Source organism: Macaca nemestrina, chromosome 1 (genome assembly GCF_043159975.1).
Source record: "Macaca nemestrina isolate mMacNem1 chromosome 1, mMacNem.hap1, whole genome shotgun sequence".
NCBI lineage: Eukaryota > Metazoa > Chordata > Mammalia > Primates > Cercopithecidae > Macaca > Macaca nemestrina.
The window spans coordinates 176,765,574-176,782,761 of record NC_092125.1 but is presented as its reverse complement, the minus strand read 5'-3'; the positions used below and the strand labels follow the sequence as shown (position 1 = coordinate 176,782,761).

At 40.3% G+C, this 17,188-nt stretch overlaps 1 protein-coding gene across 1 annotated transcript in view; it reads left to right on the top strand.

The window, feature by feature from the left end:
* Positions 1-17,188, top strand: part of LOC105495133 (complement C8 alpha chain) — a 63,098-nt gene that overhangs the window by 8,719 nt on the left and 37,191 nt on the right. Inside the window, exons 2-4 of the mRNA XM_011764364.2 lie at positions 3,922-4,015; positions 11,239-11,383; positions 12,371-12,518. Coding sequence (XP_011762666.2) covers positions 3,922-4,015; positions 11,239-11,383; positions 12,371-12,518 — 387 coding nt within the window. The remainder of the gene's footprint in view (positions 1-3,921; positions 4,016-11,238; positions 11,384-12,370; positions 12,519-17,188) is intronic.

Below are 17,188 nucleotides of genomic sequence, written 5' to 3'. Positions count from 1 at the left end.
TATTATTAGAACAGTCTATTAGAAAAATGACGTGTGTAACAAACCCTGAGCCATTTGAATGTCGAGATACCAGGATCTAATTTAATTTAGATTATAAGAATCAGGTTCAAATAAATATCTCAACAGTGTCACTGTCTATATCCCAGAAATTGGTTTTATTCTTTCTCTTCCCTCCCTATCTCAGTCCCTTCTCTCCCTCCTTCCCTTCCTTCCTTCTTTCCTTCCTTCCTTCCTTTTTTCCCTCCCTCTTTCCCTTCCTTCTTTTTTTCCTTTTGTAAATATTTACTGAGCACTTTCCGTGGCCCTGGCCCATGACAGGTGCTGGGAACTCTGTAGCAAATATAGACAGTTTCTGCATTCATAGAGCCTAGAATCTGGTAGAGAAAAAATAAATTTTACAAATATTACAAGTTTGATAATTAAATATTGAGAAAATGTGCAGAGATTGACCAAATCATATGATATCCAGTCTGGATATCAGGAAATATTTCCCTAAGGAATTGATGTTTATGATGAGAATGAAAGATACATAGGAATTAACCAAAGTAAAGAGGTAGATAATCGGATTCATTCCGGGTTGGGATTTACAGTTAGGTGTGATCGAGGGAACAGTGGGGTCTAGGTGTTTAGAATATAGGTAAGATTTTAAAGTGATGAATCATGGAATCAAAACTGGTTATAAAGGTAAATAAAGATAAGAGGAGTTCAGGAAGCTTAGATGTCGAGATAATGGAGATCCCAATGAGGTTCAAGAAGAAGCGCAGTGGGAATCCCCTTAAGCCTGTAAGATAGAAAGACAAGAGGCTGTGGAGCCCCCAAGTAACTATTCACAGGTGATTCATGAATGAATGGCTTGGAGGAGAAGTTGTTTTAGAGAGTGAGAAGGTTCAGAAGAGAAGATTATTACAGATGAGGAAGAGGAGCAACCGAGCAACCAGAGAGTTGGATGACTCATTTGTAGGGATGATGAGTCTCCCAGCATGAGGACAGGAATTGATGTAGGGGGAAGATTGTGAGCTGGGCAATGACGTTTTCTTTGAAGGGATGGGAGGGCTTCTGCCTGCTAGCACCGTGTTACAGATTAGAGCTTCTCAAAGTGTGTTCTGCAGACCCCAGGAAGTCCCCAATATCTTCTCAGGGGACCTGTAAGTTCAAAACAGTTCTCATAATAATGGTAAGACATTATTTTACCCTTTTAGTGTGTTTACAGTTGCACCGATGGTACAGAGGCACCAATGGATAAAACTGCTAGGGCCTTGGTCAAAATCAAGGCAGTGGCACTAAACTCACAGGAAAGAACACACAAACAAACAAAACTCCTAAGTTTTAAGTTTTACTTAAGAAAGTCCTTCTAGAAGCAGTAAGAATTGTTAATTTAATTAAACCTCAATCCTTGAATAGATGTGACTTAAGTATTCTATGTAACAAAATGGGAAGAATGCATAGAGAAATCACTGAGTATGTACTGAGTATGATGATTGTCTTGAGGAAAAGCAATTATTTGAGCTGTAAGTTAAGGTAACCACTTGTCTTACTACTTGGACTACTGTAACAAATTACTATAGACTAGATGTTTAAGCAGCAAGCATTTATTCTTCACAGTTCTGGAGACTGGGAAGTCCAAGATCAAGGCGCTGGCAGATTCAGTGTCTGGTGAGGGCCTACTTTTTTGGTTAACGGGTAATCATCTTCTAGCTGTGTCCTCACGTGGTGGAAGGGATGTGGGAGGTCCCTGTGATCTCTTTAATGAGGGCACTAATTCCATTCATGAGGGCTTCACCCTGATGACCTAGTCACCTCCCAAAAGTCCCACCTCCTAATACCATCAGATTGGGGATTAGGTTTCAACATATAAATTTTTGGGGGACATAAACATCAGTCAATAAGACCACTTTTTTTCCTGGAACACCATTTTTTCTTGATGAAAAAACTGCCAAACTATGGTTATTTGGGCTTAGATATTTGCCATGCATTGTATAAAAAAATGCAGAGACCCTATCATTTCAAGGAAAACAAATAACATTACCTGTTACTGATAACAAGATTGGAGTTTCTATGAGAAAATTAAAATTTTGGAAACATATCCACTACCATGAACTTGACGAGATCACTGGTGATATTAACAAGTTTGATGTTTAGATATTATACAGTGAAATGTATTAATATTTGTAAGGCACATACTCAGTGAACCATGATTTTCCAAATTTCGAATGCCTGATGTTATAAAAATTGTATGTGGGCACAAGATCCATTCAAAGTGTAGAGACCAATGGATTTTAATGTGACAGAGAACAAAAAATTCACTGATATGCTTTCAGGTTCCACATGCCACTAACATGTAAGAAATTGCCTCTTGTCAAGTTTTCATTTAATACCAAAAGAGAGCATCCACAGTTACTGGAAAAGGCTGTTAAAACACTCCTCCCCTTTTCAACTACATAACCACGTGAGGCTGAGTTTTCTTCATAGATTTCAACCAAATCAATATATAGCAACAGATTGGATGAAGAAGCAGAAATAAGATTCTAGCTACTTTCTTCTAAACCAGACATTAAAGGGATTTGAAAAAATGTACATTTATGGTAACATGTAATAGGTTTGTTATTGTAATTTTAAATAAGTTAATAAACAAGTATTTTTTAAATTTCTCAGTTTTAATTTTGAATTCTGTGAATATTGGTAGATCTAGCCCACTTACCAGCTCTTTGAGGTCTTTAGTAATTTGCAGAAATGCAAAGGTATCCTGAGACCAAAAGTTGGAGAACCAGAGTTAAAGATAGACAAAATTTTCTGAACTATTCCATGGCTCCTTGTGTGGAGTTTCAACTTAGGTGTCATTATTCATCAAATTCATTACATAATTAGCATGAGATTTGAAACACTTTCTGTTCCTACACGAGGGTTATAATCATGCCATTCTTCACAGCGGTGGCTGCCTGGCTCTCAGAGGCTGTGGTAATTCTAGTGTTAACAGAAGATGTTCCCACTTTCCCCGTGGGCCAACCTGGCCTTGAAGTTGTAGCAGTGATGCTATGGGAAGAGGCTAATGTGGAAGCCAGGCAAGCTTGTGGCTTGTCCCCCTTTCCCTGAGTAGGCTTTTTAATTGGTGAGGGGGAAGCATGGGGTAAGAGAAGGATCGTGGGCTTGGAGATACACTCTCTCACGTCTGTTGGCTGATTCATAAAATGAGGCAGTAGCATGATGAGGAGCAGGTAACGGGCTTTGCCATCAAACCAACCAGTTCCATTTTTGCCTCTGTCGTTCCTGGGCTATGACTTCAGGGCTATTTAGCTTTTAGGAATCCCAGCTTTCTTACACTGTACATAAAATAGATCTAATAATATGTATCTCCAAGGATTGTTATAGGGATTAAATGAGATAATCCACATAATGTCCCAGCATGTAATAATGAAAGTCATCTTGTAGTAAACCTTTCATAAGCATTTCAATACACTTTCAATAACCCTTTTAGGTAATGTTATTTTTAGCGTAGTTTTACAGAGGGGAAAGCTGTAGTTCAGAGATATTAAGTAATTTACTCAAGTTTTCAAAGTCAGCAAGTGGTGGTTAAGATTCAAACCCAATCCTCTTACCCCAGACTCCACATTCTTAACCACTGAGCTTTCTGCTACTTTGGCTCTTCAAAAATTGTTAGCCCTCTTTAATATTCTTCTCTCTAAAATTATAATAATTTGATGCATGGGGGACTGATATGGTATTAAAGGGATAATTTATATAAACCCTCTGGCACCATACACTCTCTCACTTCTGTTGGCATTTCTACATAAAGTAGGAGTACAATAAATGTTCGTTCCTCATTTCTTTCAAACCGTGTTTTACTGGAAGGAAAATGTGCACAGCTTTCTCATTTGCTTAAATTTTGCATCTCAAAATTGATGCAGGGATCTTTCCTTTCTTTAGGAGAGTAAGACGGGCAGCCACACCCGCAGCAGTTACCTGCCAGCTGAGCAACTGGTCAGAGTGGACGGATTGCTTTCCATGCCAGGACAAAAGGGTAACCGGTTTTGGGGCATTTCATATTTGATGTGTGTATTAGGCATTCAAATGGAGATTAAGCAGATCACTATGTCTAGGGGCCTGGGGAGAAACTGGGTCTAGAAATTGTTGTTTGAAAGCCATTGTACATGGACGGTGACATTTGTTTCTGCGTCTCCCGATTTTGTTTGTAGGGTAGTGTTGAGTGAGGCTGCAAAAGATGTGTGTTATGGCTCATAGGTAGAAAAGTCGCTATCTGTACATAGGCACGTTTATTTCTGTCTGAGTCGTGGCAAATCTCTTGCCCACTAATGAGAGTCTTCTGGAGAAACTAATTGCTTAGAAACAAAATACCAAACTGCCCATGAGGAGATGAGATAATCCAGGGGATGTCCCAGGTGTGTTCTTGAGAATTCCATTTTCATCTATGGAAAAGACCAACACACCCAATGAACAGAGGTGTGTCTACTTTGTCCATCTAAATGGTTTTGAATAGTTCAAAATGATCCCTAGTACCATTGACATATGAAGGGAAGAGGGATGTTGGGAGCCCTCCACTCAGGCAGAGGGGAGCATTAAAATTCTGACTTTGTTCAGAATCCCTGGCTCACAGTGATAATAAAACGTAGTCAGCTGGGTGTGGTGGCTCACATCTACAATCCCAGCACTTTGGGAGGCTGAGGCAGGAGGATTACTTGAGCCCAGGAGTTCAAGACCAGCCTCGGCAACATAGCAAGACTTGCTCTCTACAAAAAAAAAAAAACACATACACACAAAATTAGCTGGGCATTCCACACCTAGAGTCCCAGCTACTCAGGAGGCTGAGACAGGAGGATCACTTGAGCCCAGGCATTGGAGACTGCCGTGAGCTTGGATTGTGCCACTGCACTCCAGCTTAGGTGACAGAGCCAGATCCTGTCTTGTAAATATAAATACATAATAAAACACAGTGTAACTTCTAGTCTGTTTTATTATTGTTTTAAAATTCCCTTCAGACACACATGCCTGTATTAGATGCTCCCTTCCCCACTCGGCATACCACTCACTGCCTGAACCTTGTCTATTAGCACACTACTGCCAAGTTTCAGTGTTAAGATTCAGTTCCGCAGTTTAGATCCGGCTTTGCCTCTTATCTGCATTGTTACTTTGGGAATATTTTTAATCATCTCTGTGCTCAGTTTCCTTATGTATAAATTGGAGTAGTAGGAGTACCTACTTTCTAGAATTGTTATGAGCAATACATGAGTAAGGCACACAGAACCCTTCTCATGCATCTGGCTCAGAATACATGTTTAAGGAATTCCGGATGGTTTCCTTCTTTTATTTTTTCATTTTTATTTCAGTAGCTTTTGGGGAACATGGGTTTTGGTTACATGGTTAAGTTCTTTCATGGTGATTTCTGAGATTTTGGTGCACCCGTCACCCGAGCAGTATACACTGTACCCAGTGTGTGGTCTTTCATCCCTCACTCTCCCCACCTTTTCCCCCAAGTCCCCAAAGTCCATTATATTATTCCTGTGCCTTTGCATCCTCGTAGCTTAGCTCCCACTTATAAGTGAGAAGATATCATATTTGCTTTTCAATTCCTGAGTTACTTCACTTACAATAATGGCCTCCAAGTCCATCCAAGTTGCTGCAAAGGCCATTCATTTCATTCCATTTTATGGTTGACTAGTATTCCATGGTGTATATGTACCACATTTTCTTTATCCACTCATTGGTTGATGGGCATTTAGGTTGTTTCCATATTTTCCAATTGTGAATTGTGCTACTATAAACATGCATCGCAGTCTCTTTTGTATATAATGACTTTTTTTTCCCCCTTTAGGTAGATACCCAGTAGTGAGACTGCTAGATTGAATGGTAGTTCTACTTTTAGTTCTTTAGAAAATCTCCACAATGTTTTCCATAATGGTTGTACTAGTTGACATTGCCACCAGCAGTGTAAAAGAGTTCACTTTTCACCACATCCATGTCAACATCTATTATTTTTTGATTTTTTAATTATGGCCATTCTTTCAGGAGTAGGGTAGTATCTCATTAGAGTTTTAATTTGTGGAGTGCCAGCTGTTTTTCTAATAATGATCTCTGCCTTCCTCTTCATCCCCAGTCCCACTGCCCTGAATTAATCCCTGCTTTTTCCTCATCTGAGATCTTGCAAAGTTTGCAAATGGTCATCCTGCCTCCAGACCCACCATTCAGACAGAGAGGTGCTCTGTGAATGTTTCTGATGAGTTATTCAAAATTGCATAGCAGTAAGTGGTGGAACACACACAATTTTGACCTAGTTCATTCAACATCAAAGTCTGAAATTTGTTATTCTACCTCACTCATCTCTGAGAAGTGCTGAAGAATTTTAGACTGTTACTGTTTAAATGTGTTTGATCCCTACATGCTCATTTTGCTCTGACATCCTGTATTAGTTTCTTGAATCCACTGGAACAAATTCCCACAAACTTGGTGGCTTAAAACAACAGAAATGTATTCTCTTACAGTTCTGAAAGCCAGAAGTCTGAAATCAAGGTATCAGCAGAGCCATGCTCCCTCTTAAAGGCGCTAGAAGGGACTCTGTTATTAGGTTGGTGCAAAAGTAATTGCAGTTTTGGCAGTAAGTAACAGCAAAAACCACAATTACTTTTGTAGCAACCTAATATTTGCCTCTTCCAGCTTCTGGTGGCATTGACAATCCTTACCTTGTGGCTGAATCACTGCGATCTCTGCCTCCCTGGTCACATTGTTGCCTCATCTGTGAGTCTTCTCCTCTGTGTATCTGCCTGTAATCTCTCTCTGCCTTCTTACAAAGATACTGTGATGACACTTAATGCTATCCAGACAATCCAGGGTAATATCCTCATCTCAAAAACTTTAACGATGTCTGCAATGGCCAGCTTTCCGAATAAGGTAAAATTTACAGGTTCCATAAATTAGGACTCGATATCTTTGTGTGGCCATTATTCAACCTGTTATACATCTTAATTAAATTTTTCTTATTTGTTTCAGTTTAGACAGCAGGTAGCACAAGACAATGATTTGCAGTTTAAATCAGAATAGAATTATTTACTTAGCGACTCAAAAACACATGTGTTTTTAAAGTAATCCTTAAAGTAATTAATTCTGTTAATTAAGTGAAAGACCACCCTAGTTTTTTTTATTAGTGCGTTCCTTCTCAAAATCATCCAAACAAAATGTACATTTCTGGAAGGAAATATTATCTACCAGTTAGAAAAGAAAATTGTGTCTTAATGATCCCAACCACAGGCAATAGCATGGAGAAGTCCCTAAGGGAATATTGGCACCAACCTTCCTGCCACGTAAATATCTTCATTATTTGATAGCAACCTAGAAAATAGGGAATCAATGGGAATGAACCTTATGGCTTACACCATCATTCCCAGTATAGATACTACAGGAAGGGTGACAATGGCAATAGTCACCATTTATTAAATAATTTCTATGTACCAGACAATTGTGCAAATGCCTTAAATAAATTATCTTGTTTGACTTTCACAGCCAACTGTAAATGACAGACATCATCATCCACTTCGTTTGGGTCACCCATTAAGAACATGACAGAGCCTTGATTTAAAACTTGGTCAGTCTGACTCCAAAAAGCTTCTGCGGCTGACCCCTCCACACTACTGCCTCCCGCTGAACCATCCTGGAGCGTAATGAGTGACATAGTGGTCACTTCAATTCCTTTTGAAGTAGCCCAACAGCTGGATACAAGAATGATGATGACATTGATAACTACTTTTACTGAGTGTATATCAGAAACCAGGCAAAGTGATGATTTCTTTGCATGTATTATTATGAATCTTTGCAATGTTCTCAGATATATTTCATTTAAAAATGAGAAAACAGGATCAGAGATGTTAAGTAGTTGACCCAGTGGTGCATATACAGTAGGTGGCAGAGCTGGAATTCTAACTCAGCTCAAAATGGGATTCCCATAGTATACTTAACTTCATAAACTTGTGAAGATTAAATAACATAAGGAATGTAAAGTGTTTGGCCAATAGTAGGTGCTCAATACATGGTAGCCACTATCACCACTATCAAATTGGTAGCTACAGGTTTTAAAAATCTAATACAATTTTTAGAGTAATAGAGAAAATTGGCTGCTAATTCAAAGAAGGAGTACTCAAAGGCAAGTAGCTACTGTGTCTGATTTCAAACAACGTTGTGTGTTATTTGTTTGGAGAAGCTCAAGCCCTTACTAAACCATATTAAATCTGTTCCTATAAGTCACCATGAAAGCACTGCAGAACAGTGACATGTACCAGATCCCTGTTGCTCATTTAACTGTGAACTCCTCACCCTATAACATGTACAACAGATATGCTAAGGTATCCTTGCACCAGTTTTCAGGCTCAAATTTGCTCTTTTGTCAAAGAAGCAAAAATGGAGTTTAGAATGACCTAACTGCAATATTCCAAGCACCAATATTTTCTTTCTTTGGATCTTGGATAAATACCTTTACAATTCACTCCCAACCTCATTCTCAATGAAGTGGAATTATAAGCACAACATATTCATAATAAAAAGCTGTAATCAAAATAGATATCACGTAATGGTAAATAGTCATCTGAGTTGGACAGCAGTATTCCATGCATAATGTCCTTGTTAGATATTCCATTCTCCTTATGACATTGACTGGATATCTACTCAGTGCTGGCCATGTTAAAAAGTCTGAGACGCTTTCCTTCAAATAACGTGTAACATTAGTTGATGATAAAAGAAAAATACAGAAAATATATTTAAGATAATATATCTTAAGTTTCAAGCAGAAAATGGAGACAATAAGATCTATACGAGTTCACAAGAAAGTCAAACCTTTGGGGTTTGAATTGTGGGAAAGAGGCTGAACAGTTCTAAAAGACCTCATGGTGGAAAACAGGCTTTAAGCTGTATTTTAAAGGAAGGAAAGATTTGAAAGTGAGATGAGAAGTCATCCTAAGAAGAAAAACCATGAACAAGAGTCTATAGCCAGAAATAAACACAGTATGTTTAGGAACAATGAACAAGATATATTTGGCAGAAGTCATAGTGTCATGTAAGGAAATTATAGAAATGTATTTAACGTGGATAGCAGTTACACTTCAAAGAATGTGAATGACTAAACACTTCGGAACAGAGGAAGTAACAGATAAACCCGTGTTCTTGGAAGGCACGTCTAGAAATAAACTGACATAAAGAGAGGAAAAGAAAGAAAGAAAGAAAGAAAATTGGCTCTATGTTTCCATGCTGATCACTCCTTTATTTGCTGTGCTGAGGGGCAAGAGTATGGGTGGAAAATTAAAATATACTGATATTCTCCAACTGGTCATTAATTACAGTCTCTTCCCACAGAGTTTACAAATCTGTTACTGCTGTTATTAACCGAAAGGCAGGACAGGCCTATGGACAGGTTTGATCTTCACCTCTCCTTGCTAACTTTGCCACTTTGCTAATGAGCAGCTAAGGAGACAGAGGTGGGCAAGAAGAGAGGAGAGCTGCACTGCTCCACAAATCACCCGTGGAATCACCTGGAAAGACTACATGGATTACAATAACAATGTGAAAACCACCTCTGCTTATTGAGCACCGATAATATACCAGTAACAGGGCTGGGGGCTTCTTCACACATTCTCTTACTCAGAGATCACACAGTCCTTTCAAGGGAAAGTGCCATTACACCCATTTCACACAGTGGAAGACAGAAGCTCAGAAAAGGGAAGTGGCTTGCTCATGGGCAGTTGGTCAGAAAATCTGGGACCTGAACCCAAGTCCATCTAATCCTCATGTCCATGCTCTGTCAACTTCAGGACACAGGTGAAAGGATATTAGTCATTATAATTAGGTGAGTCATTTAGCTCACCCACCTCATTGCACAGATTTAGAAACTGAGCAACAAAGTACCAGACGCTGATACCTCACACAGCAAGTAAGAAATTGATTGAGGTAGGAAACCCACTTCTTTTGCTGCTCAAATCATTGCTTTCTTACCTACACACTAACATTCTTAAAGGAAGGGGCCTGTGGGCTGAGCCAGGGAGAGAGACAGCAGGAAATACAGGACTGCACATTTCCTTTTCAGCCACTGTGTGGTTGCTATCCGTGCTGCATGTTTTGTATTATTACACATTTTATGTCCTTAACTAGACTCTAAGCTTCTTGAAGGCAGGAATAGAACCTCATGTTTCTCTGAATATCCTAGTGTTCAGCTTCCTCCTTCTACACTAGTGCCTGACACTACGCTATACAGAAAACATGATTATGAAACTCTAAAGTCCCAAGATTGGCGTGCATTTTAATTCTTCCTTCTGTCAAGTGTCTATTTATCTGCAGTCAAAGGTGGACCCAGGGACTCAGATGATGTCTTCAGAGCTCTCTTTGTCTCTCTTTGTCTCTCTATCTCTTGGATGGGTGCTTTTTGCATAATAGGCAAGGCATCTACAATTGTTTCCAACAATTCCAGGAAAAAGAAGCTGTCTCTTTGTAAAAGAAAATCCCCAGAGAGAACTTGATTGGATGGGATTGAGTTATGTGCCAATCCCTGAAGCAATGATTACAACTAGGCAGATGTGATGATTTGATGGACCAGGCCTGGTTCATACCCACACATCCCTGTGACTGAGGAGGTGAGGTCATTCCCACCTGAACCATTCGAGATATATCCCAAAGAAAGAGGGGAATTCCAGGACCAGAAGAAATGTTGCAAATAAAAAGCAACAGATGTCTTCTAAACGTGCCTCTTGAGTACCTGACCCTAGATCAAGTGCCAAGCGTACGAAGCCAAATGGTCCTCTCTTCCCCACCCCCCAATATGCAAATTGCTCATAGTCTGGTGGGAGAGATGGAGAACTACATGGATACTCAATTGCAACTTCATATGCCAAGTGCTAGTAGAGAGGGAGTGAGCAACCTGCAGAATGTTACTGAAAGATGAATAGGAATTTAACTTCTTCAAGAAGAGGGAACAAAGGTTCTCCCTAGTAAGTAGGAAGACCCTAGAAATATCTTGTCCAAGCCTTTCATTTGATGCTTGGAGGCCCTATTCAACATTCCAGTGGGTGATTGTGCCACTTCTGGTGACACACCCCTGTTTATGCACACTCATCCCTTAAAAGACAGCTTTGCAGGAGGCTCTCAATCATTAGGCAATTATTTCTTATGTTGAGCTGAGACCTGGCTGCACAAATCTTGGTTGATTGATTGATTGATTAATTGACAAGAATGTTTCTGGTTCAAAATCTGTTTTAGTACCGATACCGGAGCCTCTTGCAGCCAAACAAGTTTGGGGGAACCATCTGCAGTGGTGATGTCTGGGATCAAGCCAGCTGCTCCAGTTCTACACCTTGTATAAGGCAAGCACGGTGTGGACAGGATTTCCAGTGTAAGGAGACAGGTGAGTAGCATTCCAGCAGGATAACAGCTGTACCTGTCAAAAGTGGCATGTGAAACACTTCCCCAGGGAGCTTATTAAAATGCGTACTCCTGAGCCTTTCCTCTCGAGGTTGCCATTCTGTAGGTTTGGGATGGGTCCCAGGAATCCGCATTTTAAGCCAAGCCAGCAGCCCAAGTAATTTTGATTCAACTTTGTAGGAACATCTGTTGATTCATTTAGAAAAAGATACAATTCATTCATTCATCCACTCATTGAACAAATTTTATTGGCCACCTATTATGTGCCAGGGAGTAAGCTACCTGCTGTTAATATAGACATGAAAAAAATAATGCACCTTACCGTGATGTACTCCTAGTCTGGAGACGTAGAAGGAGCTAATTAAGATACTGTGTGATAGCCATGGACACATACATGTGCATGGTCTAGTGGGACTTTCTAGCAGAAGGTTCCCAAATCTGCTTTGGGCGGTCTGGGTGGGCTTCAAAATGGTAGTTGAGTAGAGACTTGTGAAACAAAATGGAACTTTCTAGGAGAAAGAACGTACAAAAGCATGGGGATCAGAGACTCCCAATCAGCCCAGAATGTTTGCAGCCTCAGGGCTTTGGGAAGAGAGGTAGGTGATGGGCAGGCAGGTGATGGGCAGGTAGGTGATGGGCAAGTAGGGTCTAGACTGTGGCATTTGGAAGAAGCGGAATAGAGAGCCACTGGAGGATACTGAGCAAGGGATTACATGGACTGGCATTTTAGAAAGATTACTAGGGCTGCAATGTGGAGAATTAGAGAGAGATAGAAACTCAGGCAATGCCCAAGCTGGGGGGCTGCAGGCGGGAGCTCATGAGGCTGGAAGGAAGGCAGAGGCAGTGAGAACAGAAAGAGGATGGGGCAGATGGGAGGTTTATTTCTGAGGCAAAAAGGACTTACTGATTGTGGGTGTAGGTCTGGAGGGATAGGGGAACCCCGGGAGCAGCCACAGTCTCTCCTCTCCAGGTCGCTGCCTGAAACGCCACCTCGTGTGCAATGGAGACCAGGACTGCCTTGATGGCTCTGATGAGGACGACTGTGAAGATGTCAGGGCCATTGACGAAGACTGCAGCCAGTACGAACCAATTCCAGGATCACAGAAGGCAGCCTTGGGGTGAGGGCCTGCCTACTAGCTATTTAGGAGCAGGGAATGATTTGTCTTTAATTGTGAGCATTAGTTTTGAGGACAGAAGGGGGCCATTTTGTAGGGTTCCTCTGGAGTGCATGCTGTGAGCTACTCTCATTGTCCCCAGAGATGACTTGCCCAGTCCTACCTATGTGACACTGCCCATGCTATCTCCCCATGTATCTGCCTGACAGTCCTCCTCTCTTTTAGTACACCTACCCTACTGCTCATCTCCCTTCACCCCAATGCTGTTTCTAAGGCCCATTTAAGAAGCCACAGCTTCCATGAAGCCTTCCTGATGTTTCAGAAAGATAGCTCTTCTCTGGTCCCAGCCCTTTCCTTCCCAATAGCCCTGTTCACAATCTGCTTTGCACTGTAGAGGCTTGCGATAACCAGGACTAATGGTGTGACACAACATAAAGACAATGGGCTCAGGCTGAGACAGAGAGGGGCTTTAACCCCCACTTTCCCATTGCTTACTTAAACCTCTCAGGGCACAGTGTCTTTATCTGTTGAGATGAAATCAGCCTCGATTCTAACTTCTCTTCATTCACCTTATGTTCAGGTTCAGTTCCTTGAATGCATCACACTCTTTCCTTCTGAGCCTTAAGCAATTTGGTTCCTTCTTCCTGGAATATTCTTTCCCAAATTCCTACCTGGGTAACTCCTTATCTAATGTTCTGCACTGAATTGTGTCTCCCCTTACCCCCACATTTATATATTGAAGCTCTAACTCGTAATGTGACTGAATTAGGAAATAGGGATTTTAGAGAGGTAATTAAGATTAAATGAGGTCATAGGGTAGGACCCTAATTCAAGAGGACTGGTGGCTTTATAAGAAGAGAAAGATATACCAGCGATCTCTCTCTTTCCACACATGCATAGCGAATGAGACATGTAAGGACACAGCAAAAAGGCGGCTGTCTTTGAGACAGGAAGAGAACCTCCAGCAGAAAGCAACCCTGACAGCACCTTGATCTTGGACTCTTAGCCTCCAGAACTATGAGAAAATAAATTTCTGTTGTGTAGGGCACCTAGTCCATGGTATTTTGTTGTGGCAGCCCCTGCAGACTAGTACACTGAGGTACCATCTCCCCTAGGTAGTCTTTGTAACAGCCCCCTCCCCTGCTCTTGACTTTGCCTGGGTTGACTTAGTCCCCTCCCATTGCTCCCAGAGCCTCCTGCAAGTCTTATTCTCACAGCTCTTACCCAACAGGGCTGGGGACGTCTGTTGGGGTGTCTATCTACCCAGGCTAGGGGCTCCTTGTCATCTCTGCTTCTCCAGTACCAGAACAGGGCTTAGCTCAGAGTGACATTCTAGTACTGCCACTCTGTTTTTGCCTAGGATCTTGTCTCCTAACTTGAAAATAAACTCTTTGAGGGCAGAGGTTGCTTCTGACTCAGCCTTTTCATCTCCTTAGCCCCCGTGTCAGAGCTTGTCCTATAGCCTCTCACTGAATATTGGTTGAATTGAAACAAATCAGTATGATCAGCCGGATCTTTACAGATAAGGAAATGATGAGATGTAGTAACTGTCACAGAGTGACTCAGCCCTGTTGCAGCCCACTCAAGGACAAGGGGGGGTTCCATGGAATGCAGTCCTCATTCATTATGGTGAATTGCTCTGAGATCACAGCCCACCTACTTGATGGAATTGACCTCTGTAAGTGCATGTAGATATACACACATAAAAAGATGAGAAAATTCTGTGTTCTTTCATACCAGCAGTATTAGTTTGCTGGGATTGCCATAACAAAACACCACATCTTGAGTGGCTTAAACAGCAGAAATTTACTTTCTCACAATTCTGGAGACGAGAAGTCTGAAGTCAGGGTGTCAGCAGAGTGGTTTCTTCTGAGGCCTCTCTCCTTGGCTTGCCAATGGCTGCCCTCTTCCTGTGTCTGCACATGTTCTTCCCTCTGTACTTATCTGTGTCCTAATTTCCCCTTCCTACAAGAGCGCCACTCACATTGGATAACAGCCCACCATAATGACCTCACTGTAACTTAATTACCCCTTTAAGGACTCTGCCTCCAAATACACTCACACTCTGAGGCTTTGGGAGTTAGAACTTCAACACATGAATGTTGGGGAGACGTAATCCAACCCGTAACATCAATAAAAGGAGATTCTTGTTGATTTCAAAAGTGACGGTAGAATAAACAATAGAAGTGTGAAATATTGACATGTTGAAATGAAAAATAATCCCTTCCTTATTGGCAGACCATGGATCTTCTCCCACGTGATTTAACTAGAAACATTTCAAATACACTTTCTGAACAGTGTGCTTCACCCACACTGAATACTGAAACTAGTAAAATGGTCCTGCTCCACTCTAACCACTGATGTTTGATGGTTCTTCTATTTATCTCAGATCTCAGAGGCCCTTCATGCTCTTATTTTTTTCTAATTCATTTCCCAGATTAAAATGTTTACTTATTGTTAGAGAAGTAATACTTGTTTGAAATAAAAACTGAGAGTTTTCTTCCATCCTCTCTTGCCTGCACTCCATCCAAAAACCCTCTCTCCGTTCCCTCCCTAGAGCTGACCCATGTTAACAGCTTGGTGAAGATACTTTCAGATTACATAAAAAATGCATTGACAATATGCATTACATAGAAAATATACCTGTGTGTACTGGGCATTCTAGACATAGGTATATTTTACATAAGTATGATCGTGCTATACATATTGTCTGTAACTTGCATGTTTTTACTTAATAGTACAGTTTTAAGATTTCCCCCAAAATTTCTCTCTCTTTTTAATAAGCATCACATTCTTCTATAACATAGTCAGCAAACTATGGCCTGAAGGCCAAATTCAGCCTGCTGTTCTTACAAATAAAGTTTTATTGGAACACAGATTTCACCCTGCGATGACAGAGTTGAGTAGTTGCAACACAGCCCTGTGACCTGCAAAGCTTAAAACATTTACTATCTGGTCCTTTATTAAAAAAAGAATTTTCAACTCCTCATCTATAGTATAATTATATAATAATTTATTTGACTACTTCCTATTAAAAGATAATTAGATTCTTTCCCATATTTTTCTAGTACAAACAATGCGCTGTGGACATTCTTGTACACGTAGTTTTGTACACATGTGTGATTATTTCTGCATAGTAGATTTCCAAAAGGTAGAACTTCTTTGACTACACCTTTCCCTTTTAACTGGGGCTTTCACAACCAGCTTTTCCAAATATATATATATATATAGGCTTCATGCTTAGAGGTTATAGTATACTCTTAGGGAATACTGTTTCTTTGAGTTTTTTTCGGTCTGTTAAGAGGCTATATTTATAAGCTACAGGCAGAAACATGTTCAATGGTCAGGAAGATAGAAACTTCAGGGGAAGTAGAAGGAAAGGAACCCAGATTTTACTATCAATAAAATCTAGGAAAAAATCCAGCTATGACTAGAGGCAAGTTATTTAATTTTTCTGATCTTCAATTTCTGCATTTGCAGAGTTGTCATGAGGTTGAAAGCTAATATATGCTAAATGTCTACTAGAGTATGTATTCAATTTATTGTAGCTATTATTATATCACTTACACTAATATGAAGAAAGAGAAGGAGAAAAAAGAGAAAAAGGAAGTTAACATACATTGAATTTCTACAATCTGCCAGGTGCTCTATAATTATCCACTTATTCCTTTGAGGTGGTTTTTATTCGCAATTTATCCCCTGCTCCTTTCATGCCTTGTGCCTTTTCACAGAGGCCGTAAACAATCATGATGATCGCTATGCTACAGGTAGTCACTGCATGCCTTGGGAACACAGAGGAGGAAGCAGCAGACCGTCCAGAGCATTCAAAGAAGGCTGTTGACAGAAGGCAACATTTGAGTTAGCTCCTTAAGGTTAAATAGGAATTTGAGAGACAAAAAACAAACAATAACTATATTGTCTGTAACATAAGAGGCTTTGATTATCAGGTCTTAGAACTCTTAGCCAACTCTACTGTTTTTGTTCTGTTAACTTTCCCTTTTTAGAAAATTAAAGTTGTATTTCATCTGCTTGACATTATTTTACCTGAATATGGTAAAACCATCCATATCCTAAAACATGGAACCTGGGCTGATGATTTTTAAATACTCTAGAAAGGGAAGTATGGAGAAATATTTCTGGAAGAGTATTGGGCTAGGGAAAAGTAAGTATAATTTGTTGAATGCCTAATATGTACTTTACTGCTGTTTTAGTTTCATACTTTCAGCTTCACAAAAACCATGAGAGGTAGATATTATTATGTCTCTTCTTTAAATGAGGAAAATGAAATGCAGAGAGCTTCTAGACTGTGTTCAAAGTCACACAGCTAGTAAGTGGCAAAGCTGGAAATTAAACAGGAGTCTCCCTGACTTTTAAACTGTGCACCTTCCAACATCCCATGCTGCCTCAAAGATAATGGCCTTTCTGAGGATTAGATTCTCGACCTTAGCACTATGAATTGCATCCCGTATTTCAAAGTTATTTTTTTTTATCAGCAGAGCTCTTATACTAACAATTATACTTAATACTAACAATTACCACAACAGCAACCTTTATTCAGTCCTTGATGTATATGCTAAGCACAATTATGATTTCTCTACATGTTTCAATTCATTTAACTCTATGAGGGCAGTAGTATTTAAGAACTGCTTTTTACAAATGACTAAACTGAGGCA